Source organism: Prunus mume, linkage group LG3, assembly GCF_029339155.1.
Source record: "Prunus mume cultivar Tortuosa linkage group LG3, ASM2933915v1, whole genome shotgun sequence".
Lineage (NCBI taxonomy): Eukaryota > Viridiplantae > Streptophyta > Magnoliopsida > Rosales > Rosaceae > Prunus > Prunus mume.
Genome location: NC_142700.1, coordinates 27,162,155 through 27,179,684, shown reverse-complemented (window position 1 = coordinate 27,179,684; position 17,530 = coordinate 27,162,155). Strand labels below are relative to the sequence as shown.

The 17,530-nt window shown below is 37.5% G+C and overlaps 2 protein-coding genes across 2 annotated transcripts; both read left to right on the top strand.

The window, feature by feature from the left end:
- Positions 1 to 855: 855 nt before the first annotated feature.
- Positions 856 to 6,365, top strand: LOC103327054 (N-acetylglucosaminyl transferase component family protein / Gpi1 family protein). The gene is made up of 10 exons (XM_089048977.1): positions 856 to 1,324; positions 1,538 to 1,837; positions 1,953 to 2,093; positions 2,180 to 2,283; positions 2,379 to 2,600; positions 3,148 to 3,642; positions 4,093 to 4,094; positions 4,960 to 5,376; positions 5,835 to 5,928; positions 6,007 to 6,365. The coding sequence occupies exons 1-10, from the start codon at positions 1,151 to 1,153 to the stop codon at positions 6,116 to 6,118; spliced, it is 2,061 nt and encodes a 686-aa protein (XP_088905103.1). The 5' UTR covers positions 856 to 1,150; the 3' UTR covers positions 6,119 to 6,365.
- Positions 6,366 to 11,436: 5,071 nt separating this feature from the next.
- FCLY (farnesylcysteine lyase) lies at positions 11,437 to 16,042 on the top strand. The gene is made up of 5 exons (XM_008229331.3): positions 11,437 to 12,252; positions 12,342 to 12,515; positions 13,619 to 13,978; positions 14,074 to 14,249; positions 15,547 to 16,042. The coding sequence occupies exons 1-5, from the start codon at positions 12,202 to 12,204 to the stop codon at positions 15,809 to 15,811; spliced, it is 1,026 nt and encodes a 341-aa protein (XP_008227553.2). The 5' UTR covers positions 11,437 to 12,201; the 3' UTR covers positions 15,812 to 16,042.
- Positions 16,043 to 17,530: the final 1,488 nt, after the last annotated feature.

Sequence of the window (17,530 nt, the reverse complement as noted above, 5' to 3'; positions counted from 1 at the left end):
TTATTTTCATTCGTTTTTTAACATATACCCAAGCAAAAATTAACATGCAAGTGAAGCACAAAGAAGAGATGCCAAATCTAACAACATTCATGGTACAAATTGGGGAAAACGGTTACTCTAACCCTAAACTCAAATTCCATAAATTACTCACCAAATGCTGGTTATTGAACAATCGCAAGGTGTCTGTGTTGGGTCTCTGTGCGGCTTTGCTCCACAAATGGAACCTATCACTTCCAACGAATACGGCTTCTCTCCTTCCCCTTCCACTGCTTCGTCTTTTCACTGTTTCAGAATCCACGCCTTTGCTCCTTCCACTCAAAATAAATACTTTTTCACGGTTTAAATAGTGGAGTTGCGTTCAACCGTCGTTAACCTTTGCCTTCAACCGTCGTTGCCCGTTGCCTTCAACCGCTTCTCGAGCTTAGCGGTTTCTCTGAGCTATGAGTTTGAGATCAATAGGTTTTTTCTGTTCAAACTTCGAACTTGCCTTTTTTTTTTTTTTTTGTTGGGACCAACTTCATTGCTGGATATTAAATTCGGGTTTGGGTTCCTCACCTACCCGATTGCACAATTTTATCCCAATTCTCCCCGGCCCTTGGATTGATCCAATGACTATAAAGTGAACCCTTATAACTTACCCTCATTATAGTCTGAGCCATCTGAACCCTCTTTAAATGGGCCGGGCTCGAGCCATATTCAAATCGGCCGGCCCATTGTACACACCTCTAGTTGAGCGCAATATTTTGTTTTTCAATATACCGAGCAAGACCCAACTTCGTTAAAAGATCGAGATTTATAACTTCAAAAACGAGCCGTGCGGATGAGTTTTATAGGAAATTAGCTGAAAAACCAAGTGAGGACTAGCGAATAACATAATTCAGGGGTCGTTTATTATATATGACCCGTTCAGACGCTGAGAATCGGAGCCAGAGGAATAATGCATGGCGATTTCGCTTCCCTTCCCTCCCTCTCCATCTCTGAACAATAGCTAGCGAGAACCCTAACCCCAATCTCTCAAGCTGGTTCAGAAGGGGGATCTGAACCAAAAGCAAATTTTGGAATGAGAAGCAAAATTTCGATAAAACTTTTCAAGTTGGGATAAAATGGAGACTGTAAGTTGAGCCACTGATTAGCAATCATATTCACAAGGATGGGAAGGAGGTGTAGAATTTGGTGGCCAAAGCAACTCTCATTGAGCACACCATCGTCCTGCTCCAATTTCTTGCTGGGTTGGTTCATTTCGTCGTCTTTGTCTTCTCTTGACGTTGTCGTAGCTTTTGCCTGCACTGAACAAGCCCTTTCTGATAAAAAATTATGCATTCAGGTATATAATGTTATTCAGTAATGAATGCTAATCAGATTTCAATCACTTGTAACTGCAATTAGTTGGGTAGGTTTCAATTTGTTTCTTTATCATTGTACTTAGTGATTTTGGCATGCATTCATTTGTTGCTTATTTTGTATGGTTTGGGAAATTGCTCTATTGAAATTGTATGTGTTTTTCTTCTCACCAAAGAAAAGTATTTATTATTTTCAGGGAATCCTTCATGACACAAATGGAAGGATGCCTGTGTTACTCCAGGATAAGTCAATGTTGTGTATAGTGGGTCAATTTTTTAAAGTTCACTCAAAAGAAGATCAATATCATTCATCTTGTTGTGGGTGCCACAATCTCAATGGATCACTAGAACAATGTAGGCAAACTTTTGTAGGAAACAGTTATTGGATCCAGATGCTATGTGATCCTCAAGAACAAGTTGGAACAGAAATTAGTTGGATTCCTAAACTGCATCACATCCACTGGAATGGGCAAATGGTGTTTCCATGTGATATCCACGTATGTAAGTCATGAATGCTTCAATGGCATGCGTTGGGCTTAATTTAATTTTTATTTTTAAGCATGACATCTGTTTTGATTGATTAAAATCTTGTCTTTTCTTGATCAAATGTAGTTAATATTCTACGAGACCCCAGCCTATGGTGCTCACCATTTCTCATTACATCCTTGGAATTCATTTGATCAAGTGAATGCTCCTGAGAGAAAACCCAAGTGGGTTGATGAACTTCACCAGAAGCAGCCACTCCTTGACTTGGTAGGAGTTTTTGAGAATTTTTTGTGCATCAAGACTTACCTTTGTTGTTAATATTGCAATACGACTATGATATTGTTTTCATGCAGGATACGGTCATTCTGGCAATCAATAGCTCCGCTGCTGCTGACAAAGTTTTTGAAAGATGCATGGGTCCCAAGAAATCTACTGTGCGCTTTTCCACAGTTTACATGTATTATCTTCACACATTTGTCCTCCCCACTTCCTTTGCTTTTGATGTCCTGCTTTGCTCTGTAGTATTCAAATGGACTTTGTGTGGCATTTCAGGTTTCTTGCCTTCACATGGCAACTATTTGCTGTGTCTGTGGCTTCATTGTCCATGTTATTCTATGTCATTGTTCAGTTTCTCTATAGGCTTCTGAAGTATGCATCAGATTCATGGGTATACATCATATCAGTAAAGGTATTCAGCAGTTCAAGGATAAATATCAGAATCCGTTGTTCTCAGATCTTGTATTGGCCAATCTTTCTTCAAGATAATGGCACAAGGTAATATGAAATTCTATGTTGAACACTGGAAATTTATCTGATCGATGAGTTGTGTTTAAAATGCCATTCCATATAGCATTCTAATTATTGATGAAATTTACAAATGCAAATACAGAAATCTATGTTGAATACAGTTGAGTTGTCTAACTGATAAGTTGGGTTTCAAATGCCATTTCATTTAGCGTTCTATGTTGAATACTGGGAAGTTATCTGACTCATAAGTTGGTTTTCAAATGCTATCAGATTTCACACCATTTTGATTTATGAGGAAGTTTTTCTCTGTAAACTTATGCATGTTAATAAAATGTTTACGTTTTCTGATCTGTACTTTTGTAGGCTGGGTTTGCTTGACTACCATGATTGGCATTCACCTGATCTCTTTCTTTTCGTCCTTGTCTACATTGCCTTATATTTGACCCCAATTGACAGTTATCGTGATATTTATTTCTTTTGTTGTATCATCATTTTTTCTTTTTTGGTATTGAACTCTTATTTCTTTTATGAACAAACTGCAAATTTTTTCATCATCTTCTTCTTTATTTCAAAGGTCGCTATCAAGTGTTGAATATGCGGAGAAAGCTGCATTGCATAAGCACTCCATGTGGTCAAGTTTAGCTGTTGATGTACTTCTGGGAAACTTGTTCGGTTTGGCACTGCTGTATCATGCAGAATCTGCTTGCATGTGGGTCCTGAAATTTGCCAGTGACATTACAAATGAGTTATTGCGCTCAGGTTGTGTGTGGTTAATGGGAGTCCCCGCAGGTTTTAAGTTAAACACGGAATTGGCAGGAGTTCTTGGGATGATTTCTCTAACTGCTATCCAGATTTGGTCTACCATTTGGATCTTTTTGGGGTTTCACTTCATTTATTTCATTAGAGGACTTGCTATATCAGGAATCATTTTTGGGGTGACTGTACCTGCTGCTTTGATAAAAGACTTGATTGCACTAGCAACGTTACATGTGTCCACTCTTCACTGGTTGATATCCCTTTTATATTCGACTCAGATACAGGCATTGGCAGCTTTGTGGCGCCTTTTCAGGTATTATTCTCGGATTTCTTGCTCTTGCGTTTTCAGTCTTTAAAACTTCTACATATGGCCAACCAAAAGCAAATGTACTTTGTTTGGTAATCCTATGAATGCGATAGGGTCATTTTTCTAACCAACCTATTCTCTATCCCTTAATGCTTTCATCACCTGTTGGTTTGGTTGTTATGTATTTAATACATATTCTGCGGTCAAATCACACTTTAAGTTGATGTAGTTTAGTCTGTTTTCTACTTAATTATCTGTAGTTAACAAAATTTCAATTGTACCCCTATAGTTGATTACAATTACAATCAAGGACAAAACATCAATTGCGTCTAATAAATTGATGGAGTGGCAACCTGGAAACATAGGTATGTCTAAAGACATCTACGACCACATGTCTGTTAAAGTATTAGACTGAGTTGATGTATTGTCCTCAGTTGCAAATGAACTAAAATACAGGGGTACAATTGGAAAAATTTAGGTGTACAGGAATTGAAGTGTAAGAAAGAGGCTAAAATACAGGGAGTACATGTGTAATTTGATCTAGTTCTGCCAGTAGCCAATATTCCATTAAGGAGGCAAGTCCATCCATGATTGCTGTTATTGTGGAACTTTCCTCATTGGTTTGACACAGACTTTTCTTTATTTCTCAAGCTAGTTGGGACTATGATTTTGTTTTTGCATTTTATTGTATAATTGTATTAGTTTATAAATTTTAGTGCCCATAATTTAATAAATATTTGAAACATATAAGTGTGCCTTGAAGCGTTGAGATTCTTGGGTTAAATGTGCTGGGACAAAGTTTACCATAGTGCTACCAGTTGAATCAGTCCCGCGACTTGTGACTTTTAAGGTTTTTATGTTTGTTAACTACTTCGTATGGTCTTTATGTTCTTTACACTGTCTGTAATTTATACATATCCATCTAAGAATTAGTGTGCACTCAAAACTTCAGACACTTTATTAATATCACCTATTGAGTCCCATAGCAGAATCATGTTTGTGTATGTTGTCCACCAACCGACCAAAAAAAGAAAGTAAATAAACGTACACTTGTACTCCATGCAAGACATTGGTTGATGCAAATTGCTGTTTTCTGAGAAAATCTTCTTTTCTTGTGCATGCGGCTACAATTCAATACCCTTTAGAATATATTCAATGGAATTTTCAAGGCATTTATTTTTTCTTTTCTTGAATGGCAAACTCCGATCAGAATTTTGATTATATATTATTGGGGAAGGTGCAAGTAAAATTTGTCCTTTATCCATGATTGTTTTTCTATTTTATAACATCTAATTGCTTGTGTACTTGCCGAATGCTTTCCAGGGGTTCGAAAGTGGAATCCTCTTCGTCAGAGATTAGATAGCTATGACTATACTGTCAAGCAACACATCGTTGGATCTCTTCTGTTCACACCACTCCTGCTTCTATTACCGACAACTTCTGTTTTCTATATTTTCTTTACCATTATGAATACAACCATCAGCCTTATCTATATACTGATTGAAATCACTATATCTGTTATTCATGCCACACCTTACATCAAAATTTTCCTTTGGTTGGTCATGCCAAAAAGATTTCCCTCTGGGATATGGTTTGAAATTGTATCTGTTTGGAGTGATTGCATTTATTCACATAAGGATATTAGTTCACCAGCGGATAAATTGCAGAGTGAAAAGGGCCTAACTGGAGAGAAAGCTTCTGTTGTGGTTTCATTTCTTCATAGCAACTTCTTGACTGTAGGTGAGAGCTCGATTCTTTTATTTAGTGAATTAGTGATGTTTCATTGGATTGCATCTGAATTCTGAAACCATCATATGTCAACTACTTGGCCTTGGATTTTGAAATAATTCACCATTTTTAAGTCTTATCAGGAGTCAGGACCATGTAACATTATTAGCTTTGGCCTTAAAACTTCAATAATTTTGAGTGTAAAGTTGTGAGGCTCTGTTTACGTGTGTGCGCATGTGCTGTAGCATTGATCTTTGATAATTTGAATGGTTAAAAGGAGTAGTCCAGCTAGCTCCAAATGCAAGTTATATGCTGATTTTGTTTTAAAAGCTTTAAGGTAACTCATATGCATATGCATGCATATTCATGATAATAGCTGAAAGATACATCTCTACTGTTGAAGTGGTGAAGTACTTATTTATGTCTGGTATTTGTTCTGCCGACTGTTATTAATGGGGCATGCATATCAGGACAAATAGTCATGCCTCACTACAACAAGATTCTTTCTGGGAAACCTCGGACATTGGTTGCTACAGCAGCTTATGGAGTCCTTACTGGCAGACGGTGAGTTGAAATTTGAATATAGTTTTGATGGTTATTTTGTGGATATTTCAATTTTTTAATTTTTAAAATTGGTTCCAGGATTCCATCTACAATTGGGACTGATCTTCCAATATTTCCATGGATGCTAATCTCCTACAAAGAGTATTGGCGGCTTTGCCACGATTCAATTCTTGCATGCTACAGAAGATGACTAGAGATTTTTTAAATTTTTTATATATGTTTTTTTTTTTACAACTAATTGCATTCTTCATTTAACCTAGCTAGCGATCTCTCTCTCTCTCTCTCTCTCTCTCTCTCTCTCTCTCTCATGTAACCACTCTTGCTGCCCATTGATTGCTTTTAGGACCGTTCAGGCTCCACACCTGATTCAATTTTGGAGGATTTGTAGGATGGGTTTTATGTAAAGAAAAAGTAGGTTATTTTTTCAGCTTATTAAACTTAGTTTAAGTGTTAAATCTAGAAAGTCTGCTTGAATTGTTGTTAGCTACTTATTACAGCTGCCCTGAGTTAAAGCCTACCCGACCTCTATTACCTGCGTTGCTTAGAAACATGAGAATGAATTCTAGAGCAAACATGTTTGGATTTAAACTAGCTGTATTATAATTTTCAATTCAGGTTAATTCTAGCAATGCATAGCAAAGAAGATATAACAAATCAGGTACTTAGAATTAACCAAGAAACAAGTTTACCAGCAAAAGATAAACTGCTATAATAATTTTCCAAGCAGCTAAATTCAGAAACCAAGTTGACCAACAATTTAGAAAGCAAAACGGAATCACCAACTCTGATGAATTGGGGAGATTTGACAGAATCTTGGGTGGATCCAAATCCCTTTAAAATCAGGGCTCTTGGTCGTGGATGAGGAGGATTGTTCAGCAGACACAATGTTCTCGTTCTCATTGAAAACAACAGAGTCTTCACCATCCAACGCCCGGATTTGTGTTCCACAAGTAGAAATTGAAACGTCCCTTCCCATCCCCAGCTGCTGCTTCACATTCTTTTTGTCCAAATAACCCATTTCATCTCTCAATGATACAATTTCATCTTCAGCTGGTGCCGGAGCTGGTGCCGAAACAGGAATAATGGAAAAGCACTGCCACTGTAGGTTGCCGGCAGTAGTGACAGCGACCTGGATCAACCTGTCTCCTCCGCAGGCGAAAAAATAGAATTCTCCGTTGTGAAAAGCACCACATTCAATTCTGTTAACTGGCCATGGGGTGAAATTGCGCTGGTGTCGGATCCATTCATTGGCTCCGCGATGAAGAACATTCAGCTCCAGTTCTAAGTCATTGATACGGCTAATGACAGAAACAATGCAATCTTGACAAGTGGGAGGGGATGAAAATGCTGCAACATGCTCACATAGTTCTGAGGCTGGTAACTTTGGAAGGTCGATTTTCGCATGAGAGAAGGGGCAAAAGAAGAAGATTGAGCCGCATGATGGCTTGAAAAGAAGTAGCCATCCTTGGTTTGATGCAAGGCAAGTTGCTCCTTTTAGTTCTGGAATATTACTGATGGTGTACTTTTTACCACTTTCACATATTAGCAGCTGGCATTGATCAGAATGTTCCTCGTACAGTAAAAACCAGGGTTCATATGAAGATTCATTCTGAGCTGAAGCTGTTGAAGAAGCAGAGTTCCAAGCCTTGCAGACACTGCGGAAACTCAGAAGATCGATTAGGCTTAGACCATCTGCTATTTTTGACAACAGTTCAGGAGGAAGAAGATCGGACAATGGCGGCGGGGGATGGCTTTCCATGCACACTTTTTTCCTCATTTGCTCCTCAGAAGATCACCTTTGGCGCTGCATATCAAAATGGAACAAAAAACACAGATGGAGGCAACCACATATTACTATTCATATATACCAAACAACAATATCTCATGCATTTATATTAGATGAACATATAACATTGCATATGTCTACTGTCTACACATACATATCAGTCTTAGTCCCCTTCTATAGGCACACCCTTTGATGTATTCTTCATTCATAGATTATCCTTACAAAAGCTGGACAAATTGAAAACTTTAAGGCATCTAGTTGGGCATGAAAACTAGCATCTAGCTGCAGACAAATACGGTGCTTCAAGAAAAAGACTAAAATAACAACCATCTATTTGAGTGATCAAATAGTTTTGCATTCAAGTGATTTTTTGTAGAGATGATGTTTGAGAGAATATCTAAAAGCTAACAGTTCAAATCATTGAAATATAATGCGTGGTGGTCAGGATTCCTCAATTGAAGCTCACTATACATATATATATATATATATATATATATAACACATGATCATGGAAAGTTTGGAAAGAGAAAAAGAAAACCCAACAACAATAAATCAACAGCTTCAGAACTCTATGTTTTGACACATAAAAAATAAAAAATAAAAAGAAGAAGCAAGATATGGATGAAATATACTAACACCTGAGAACTAGTTGAACAAAAATGGAGTCACTGGAACGACACAGAGCAAATTTTGTGCTTATTTCGAAGGAAAACGTTGTATATATTTCTGCCTCTAAGAGCTTCTGTTAAGAGTGTTTTGTATGAAAAAAGAAAATATTTATAAGTAGTGTTTACGGTTTAACATGAAATATTCTAATAGAACTGGGTGTTCTAATTTCAGTAAATCACAATAGCCGACCCAAAATATAAATAAGGATTAACCATATTTTACTCCAATATGAAATCCTAAATTTGATCAAATTACTCACTTTGTCAATTATATCGTTTGATTTTCTATTAAATTGATAACTTTAATTTTATTGCCTGCGTAATTTGACAACAACACCCTAACCCACAACTTCACTGTTTGATTTTCTATTAAATTGATTACCTCACTTTTAATTCTATAAATAAATAGATTTTTTCTATTTAAACCTCACACTTGTTCACCCCAATACTTAAATTATTAAGCTCTTATGTTTGATTATTGTGTAAAAAGACAATTTAAAAACTTAATACTTAACCTTAGTACATCTATACACATACCTCACACACCCCACCACCCTTCATAGTTTTAGAGAAAAGAAAAGGAAAATGCTAGGGAGACCAACTTTAGATACCAACTTGTGTATCATCTCTCTAATATAGTGTGGGACCCATTTTATTGGTGGACTCCACTTTTATTAGAGAGATGGTTGTTCACCCGTTTTATGTTTGTTCCTGCGATAGTAGGGTAAAGTTCATCATTGCCTCAAAACTATTGACTGGTCAACAAGTCAACTTTCTTTAGTATGCGAGCGTGCCACTGCTAGCAATGAAAATCCTAGCATACTTCTTAAAAATAGATAACTTGCACCCCAAGTTACTAATTTCTAAACAAGCTATTGTGAATTTGGGTGAGGAATATCTCCCAAGTCAGTTCTTTTCTTGCCTCAAATTGGTGAGGACTTCATAATTTTTCACAATACAAAACTAGTAGTTCTGGCCAGAATAAATGATAAGAAAGTGAAATGTTTTAGGCGGAACTGCCTTTGTACAAAGCTCAAGAAGGAAGACCAACTCTAAAAATACAAAAGGGAGCTTTTAGACTTCAATTTCTGCCTAGATAAGTGCTTCTTATCCAGGCTGGATTAGGTGTGCCTGTCTTTGGTGGACTATCAACACCTTCAACTGTCAAGTTTCAGCTGTAAATTGATATCAACGTTCGAGTTTGGCATAGCTTAATCTATTTCAAGCCCTGGAAGGCATTTTGAACGGGCAGAATTGGGACCTCTTTAGTTTGGAAGGGGCAAAAGTGGTTGGATTCGACGATTACTTAGCTAAAACTGCACTGTAATACCTGTTCTGCTTGATCAGGGCTCTCCATAAATTTGTTGAGGTTTTCATATTTGTAAAACTCAAACTCTGCTTGACTTGGCTTATACTAAACCAAATTTGTAATGAAAGAAGTCTCGCTTTGAATGACTATTTCTCTTAAACTGAACTGGAGTTTAGAGATTCTGATTTGTAGCTGACTTGCTTCTTGTGGCTTCAATGAGCTATTGGTTGTTTCAGTGTTTTGAAAGTTTTTTTGAGATCAAGTGATCATTTTGAGTTTATGTTTTTGATTGATTTTTGGTTATTCTTTGATCTGTCCACCTCCTCTCATATTTATAGGAAATGCTGGATTTGGTTTTCTAATCTTTAAAGAATGGGCGGTAGATTTTCTAAAAGCAAGATATTTCTTTTTAAATGTCAAAGAAAAAGAGATTTTATCTATTCTGGCAGACAAACCATCAATAGTCATTTCTTTTTTTGGTGATTACTTCTCTGCTCTTTTGATCTTTAACTGCTCTTGTGAGAATTCAATCTGTTGTAATGGTTAGTTTGATTTTCTAGATGGACAACTCCCTGCATCCTACTTATCTCTTTAGAAAATATAGCTTGCTTATCCCTTGGAAATGACACCTGCTCTGGAGCATAATTTTTCTGAATATAGAAAAAGGGATTTTGATCTTTCCTCTGTCTGTGAAAGACTGGAGAAATCTTCCTGCAAGACTGCCTTCATTAATTCCTTGTGTCAAATCCTCTTGTGACTAGTTGAAATAGTTGACTTTTCAAAGTCGAGTAGTCACGTGGGTTTTTTTTCAGAAAAATATGTTGACTTGTTCCTGGCCTTCTTTGAGAGTGATGGTGAGGATTTAGAAACTGGGCCCAATCCAACTCTTCCTTCTAAAAAATTTAACGATTTGCTTGGTGGCCAATTTTGCCATTCTTTTGGAAATTTTACTGGTTTGCTTTGTGTTTTCATAATTCTGCTATTTCACAAAAAAACACGAACCTCTGGCACTGATTGGGCTTCCGCTTGGAGTTAAGGCCCGGTCTTCTATTTTCTTGTTCCCGGCTTTTGTGAGAAGTGGGCTACGTGAATTCTTTTTGGCTCAAACAATGACACATGTTTCAGATCTAAAGTTGGTCTACCTAGCATGACCTTTTAGAAAACACAAACTCATCAAAACCCTATTGCCATATTACTCTTTCTTTTAAATGGGTAGAACGTTGAAGAGCCTACCTCTTTAAAAGCTGCGTGGTGAAAACATTAAATAGAATGAGAAGAATCTAAGAGAATTGAAGAAAAAGATTTTGTTTTCTATTTTTGTTTCTTGCTAAATCAATCAATTACCAGCCTACACGATTCTTATGTATTGTTACATTGTATTCTTCTCGACTAAGCAATCTAACTAATTCAACAAATCATGACATGACACGACACTTGTCATCTTATAATAGGTACAAGTGCCTTTATATCCTATCACGTGGGAGCTGGATGGAGTGGGAAGAAAATTATGACTTCTAATGATTTTTTATTTGCTTGCAAATTATGTTCAAACGATTAAGGGTGTTGAGGCGTTGAGATTATGAGGTCTTAACTTCTTGTGTTTTTCGTAATATATTATCTACTTTATGAGATGCTTTACTTCTTGTGTTTCAATGCAATAAAGTGTTCAATTCCTTCACCTATCAATATCATCTACCTATAGTAGAGTATTATTTTGTACCACGTCAATAGTGCGTTCCACTCACTCCAAAGTTAAAAAATTGTGTTTTTACATAATAATAATAAGATAAATATGATCCACTGGTAGAAGCCTTGGAGTGTTCGTATTTGTGTCGTTTTTAAAGTTTTTATTCCCAAGTCAACATGGTAGTCGCATCTCTCCCCCAACAACGGCAGAATTAAAAGTCAGAACGAAGCAGAGCAAAATTGCGGACTCTCATACATACATCTAATCTAATTAAACTTGGTTCACTGCACAATTCTCAAAAGAAAGAAAAAGATGTTGTTGGCAATGGCATCATCAGCTCCCACAATCAGACTCAGTAGTAGGAGCTTAATATTCTCACTCTTCTTCCTCCTCCCACTGTTGATATCAACACTTTGTTCAAATGCAAATGCAAATGGCGACGCAGGCTCTGCTGTTTCTATTTGCATCGTCGGCAGCGGCATCAGTGGGTCCTCTGTGGCCCACTTCCTCCGCCGCTACTCTCCCCCTAATCTCGACTTCACCATTCGGATCTTCGAGCGAAACGGCGTCGTTGGGGGTCGCATGGCCACGGTCAACGTCTCCGGCCAGACCTTCGAGGCCGGCGCCTCCATTCTCCACCCGAGGAACTTGCACGCCTTGAACTACACGAAGCTCCTCAACCTCACCATCAGCACCCTCCGATTCCGAGTCCTCTTCTGGTTTTGCAATTTGGGATGGCCACAAGTTTGTATTCAAGACTCTCAGCTTCAAATCCAAGCTTCCCTTTGCTCAGAAGATTGTTTCTCTTGCTAATTCACTCATCATGCTCCTCAGATATGGCTTCTCCCTTGTCAGGATGGAGAGATTTGTTGAGGTTCTCGCTCTTTCTTTTTATATTTTTTTTCCTTTTATTATTCTATTTTACGTGGGATTTAGCTGTTGATTGTGATTTTTCTGGTGCAGAGTGCTGTGAATAACTTCTGCAAGTATTATGAAGGCTTTGAGACAAGACCTGTTTTTGAGACAGTGGATGAGATGCTTCAGTGGGCTGGTTTGTACAATCTCACCACAAGGACTTTGGCTATGGAATTGGCTGATGCTGGCTTGTCTCCCTTATTGATACAAGAGCTTGTCACTGTAAGAACCTTCCCGCTACAACACGTTTCGAGGGTGTTTGCTTTTCCTTAGTTTTCTTTTTCTTTTTTCGTCATATATGAAAAATATGGTATATTTCTTTGTGCATAACAATTATCACTAGTTTCACTTCAGTTAGATTGTTATGAAGAATGCAGTTTGGATTATGTTGTGAAGTGAATCTAACCTGACAAAAATTATATTTGAATACACATGTTGTATTTCTCTATAAAGCATAGAGTATTTTGAAGTTTCAACTCATGTTAATGTTATAGAAGTAGCTGTGCTGCACTCCTTTCAATTGATCCACGATGGTCACTTTAGAAAATTTCTGACCTGTTTTTCTGATTGTTATTTCCTGTAAAAAGGGTAGGGACCTGCAAAACGCAGGACATCTTATGCTTTGTTATGAGTGGTTTTAGATCCGTGCAACTTCAAATTTTTACGAAATTGTCACAAATTGTTTCAGTGTTTTATAAACTGTATCATCATGCATGGGATTGCTAAATTTGCGGCACGTGCGTATTAGAATTGTAAAACTCGGTTTGATGATTTAAGATGATATCCTTTTGGATTTCGGTTCTTACTAGGAAAGGATATAATTTTGCAAGACAGGGGATTTAGTACAATGAATGGATGTATAACCTCAAACAAAAACACGAGCATATGGGACCCATCTTACCGCCTTTGTTGGCCTAGATTCACGTTTGAAAAGTACTTTATTTGATTTTGATTTTGCTTTTCTCGTTTGTGTATTACATATTTTCTCCTCAACAAGGATTAGATACAAGCTCATTTACATATTATTGGACGTAGGCCATGTCATTCATTTCCCTTGTGTAAAAGTGCTATTTCAGTTCTTGTATGTTTAGGTTTTCTTAGCATACAGGGCTTCTATTTTTTCTGGTTTCCTTTCAGTCAGTGTAAATGGAAACAAAAGCATGTTTCATAGGTGTGGGGTGAGGTTCAACTTCATTTCAACTTAAGGAAAACTCTTGTTTTGTTGAAATGTTGATACTTTGAACTATGAAATTGGCTTACAAGTGCAGTGGTGTTTGAGATTTTCGAGATTTCATTAGAAGTTAGTTCTCTGCTGAATTCTGCAGGTCATCACAAGAATCAATTATGGCCAAAGTGTCAATATGAGTGGACTTGCTGGTGCAGTTTCATTGGCAGGATCTGGTGGAGGATTGTGGTCTATTAAAGGAGGGAACTGGCAGATGGCTGCCGGATTGATTGATCATTCAGAGGTTGAATTGCACCTTCATGAAGAGATAGAATCTATCTCTTCAAAGGGAGAATATTATGAACTTAATTCCACCCAGAGAAAGAGTTATACATGTGACGTTGCAGTGGTTGCTACACCTTTAGATGAGTTGAGTGTTCAGTTTACTCCTCCAATCTCAATCCCTAAGAGAGAGCTGCAACACACACATGCAACTTTTGTTAGGGGCCTCTTAAATCCTGTAAGTAACCCAGCAATGCTAAATATCATGTGTGACTTCTTTTCTTTTTTATTCAGTTAGGTTTTGGGGTTTAATTTGTATGTTTTTTGGGCAAGGTATATTTTGGCCTGAATTCTGTGGCAGAAATCCCAGAACTGGTTGGCACAATTGAGGATCCTGATCTTCCATTCTCAAGTATCTCGGTTCTGAAGCAACATAATGAGAATGATTTCACTTACAAGATATTCTCTCGTAAACCAATGGCGGATGCAACTCTTGATAGTATCTTCAGGTAACAATCTAAGTTATAGTCATCACTCATTTGCATTATACAGGAAAAGAGAATAGGACAACCCTCAGAGTGTGATCAGTTTGTCTCTCTTGTCCCCAATCGTCAAATGTCAATAATGGTAACCTTGAATGCTTAGCATTGTTTCACTGTAAATCTTCCATCTGACATCATTATATATAGTGGACTTGAGAAAATCTTGAAATTTTGAACCCAGGTTCAACATTGAAAGGAATTAAAACTGAATAACCTTAGACATGCCTTGTTTGTGCTAAAAAGTTCTGGAAACCGACCAAAAAATCCTTGTTAAAGAATACATTTTTTGTATGTATTTCACAGGGTTCATAGTTTTTAAATCCACCCATTGACTGCAATCATCATGATCCTATCAAATTGTACAAAACTCATTAAAACCATCCCTCATCATGGTAGTCCATTGATCCGTCCAATTAGGCATGGCCTGACCAATTGATAGATAGGCCTCTTTGACAGTTGACATAGATGCACGTCAACAATGTTAATTCCAGTGATGTGTTAACTCACATTTCTCTCTTAATCTTTCCTTCATAGCAGTCTCTCTCTCTCTCTCTCTCTCTCTCTCTAAATGTTGATTCCAGGGATGTGTTAACTCCCACTTTGTTATGATTTCCTGTAATGTCTGTAATCATGGCTTGTTGACCTACTAAAATCTTAGTTGAAAATATCTCCAAATGCATATCCTGGTTGATCTCATGAATTTGGTCGTAGAATATTGTTTTAGTTTCTGTATGTCATTGTAGATGGAAAAGTAACATTTAAGTAACTTCACTGCACTCTGCGTGGAAGTCATATGACTGTCACATGCTACACTTGTGTTCAGCTAACAATTTCAAAAATTCAGGGTCGCCATTGTTGAAAGTGAGCCTAGGTTTAAAAAAACTCAGGATGTCTGTTGAACAAAAATATTTATGGTCGTCTAGAGCACTAAGTAGTTTCAAAGTCGGTTTATCCAAATCTTACCCAGACAACAACTTTGAAACTTTTGGTGTAAATGCAGGTCCACAGATATAGTAGGTAACTTATGTAGTTTTCAACAGAGGCATTTTGGTAATTTAATATTTATTTTTGGGTTTGCTTGGATGAGTAGACTGACTGCCTGACTGTTCCCTAATAACAAAATCCAATAGGTGGAAGTGGTACCCATTTATTTGCCAATCTTTCCATAAACTGGTGGGATCTTTATCTGGTTTATTAGGCCCCGAGGGCAGGTTTACTTTTAATCATTTGAATACTGATTATCGTTTGCTTCTGCAACTACTAGTGTGCGGACGGAGACAATTCGAATAAATTGGGCTGCATACCCCCATTACACTGCTCCTGAAGTGTTTGCACCATTTATTTTGGATGGTCAGCATTTGTACTATGTAAATGCTTTTGAGAATGCAGCAAGTACAATGGAGACGAGCGCTGCCGCAGCTGAGAATGTTGCAAGACTCATCCTGTCAAGATTTTTCACCAGTGAACCTATAAGTTTGGCAAACTTGAGCTCCAGCTCCGATGGAGGGGTTTGCCATGCAGATCTGTGAATTGTGTTTGTGGTCTCTAATCATTAGTTACAATTGTAATTCAGATTAGGTAAACACATGTAAAATTTTGTAATTCCTTGCTAAAAGCGAACCAACTCAAAGAATGAACGGTTATGGATTGATTAATTTGTAAGCTTTCATTATAGAATGTGACTTGAAATGCCCCTAGAAATGGCATTGCATTCACACGCAACAATTTGTTGAACAGATTCAGCATGAGTTAGGCCAAAATAATTAGTTTGAACAATTTGTTGATTCTATTTTGATTTTTGATGATGAAAATAAGATTTGTTCAGATTTACAATAACAATTTACTTAGATTTCTCAGAGAGTCCAGGAAGATATAAGGTTTATATAGAATTAGTTGTGCCTTTTTTCCTTTTGAATTATAACCACTACAAATTGGCCACTAATTGCAGGTCGTATAGATAAGAAAATAGGGCAGCCAACATGAGGGAGGGGCTGATCCTGTGTTCAACGCCAATGAAAAATCCAGCGGTACTAGAAGAACTTATGTGTTCGAATCCCCCATCCCTCAACGCGTAGCATATGAATTGCCATTTATTCCAAGTCGTCCTGGTGAAACAAAAACTCTTTCTTTTCTTTTTTTTTTCTTTTTCTTTTTTTCCTATTAAATTTATCTATAACATTAGCAACAATAACATAATTAACCTCTAGTCTTGCTTTTCCATAGGTCAAAATGTGTCAAAAAATAAACTGCTCAACTTTAAACTGTTCTGTTCTTCAATGTGAACATTATATTTTTCAGCAATTAGTTCTTTTTGTGTTTTTTCTTTTTGGCCATTTCAGCGATTAGTTCTCAGGTGTGTGGGCTGTAAACACACATGTTTAAAAGGGACTCCGCTAAACTTTTTTTTCTTTTTTAAAATTTCGATGCCATTTAATCTATCTGTAGGGGTCCTTTTATTCCAGCAGCTTAACGAATGAGTTTGGGCTGCCGAAAAGAGAAACATGTGTGAAATTTCCCATTGAGTCTGAGTTCAAGCATTAGGCCCCAAGAGTGTTTCGAAAGAGTAGCTGAGCCTTAGGAAACACCTTGGTCTTCTTCACCAATGAAACCAACAGTTGCTTACATATAAATTCTTGGGCTTGGCATGAGAGCTTGTGGCATGGGAGCTGAGTATTCGTGAGTTTAGCATGAGAGAGAGAAGGCTTGGGGTTTTCTATGAGGAACAGAGGCTTTGAGAGAGATGAAGCTTGCTCTCTAAATCTGTGTTGTGGAAAGAGAGGTAGAAGATGAAAGCATGGATGGCTTTAGCATATCTCCAGCAGCTTGACGAAAGCTTCGCAAGCTCATGGGCGATTTGACAAAGGAGAAAATGGGAAGCAATGGAAGAACAAGTCTTGAAATTGAAGGGTTCCAGAGTTGAGAGATGATGCTTGCTCTCTCTAGATGTGGGTTTTGAAAGAGAGAAAAGAGGAAGATGGAAGAACAAAGCATGAAATTGAAGGGGCCAAAGGGGATGCTTGCCTTCGATGAATTCTCCTGGTTGCTGGGAGGCTTGCAACAACCAAGATGAGTTGTTTTTGCTGGGTAGGAACTGGCTCCTTTTATAGGGCTGAGAATCTTAATTTTGTCAAGCTTTCCTCCCTCTTTTCTTCACTTTCCTCCATTTAGTCTTGTTTGGTGAAACTTCTCTAGCCTGAGCATGTAGGCATGAAGCTTTTTGGAGTTCCAAGGCCCTCAGGCAGCTGGAC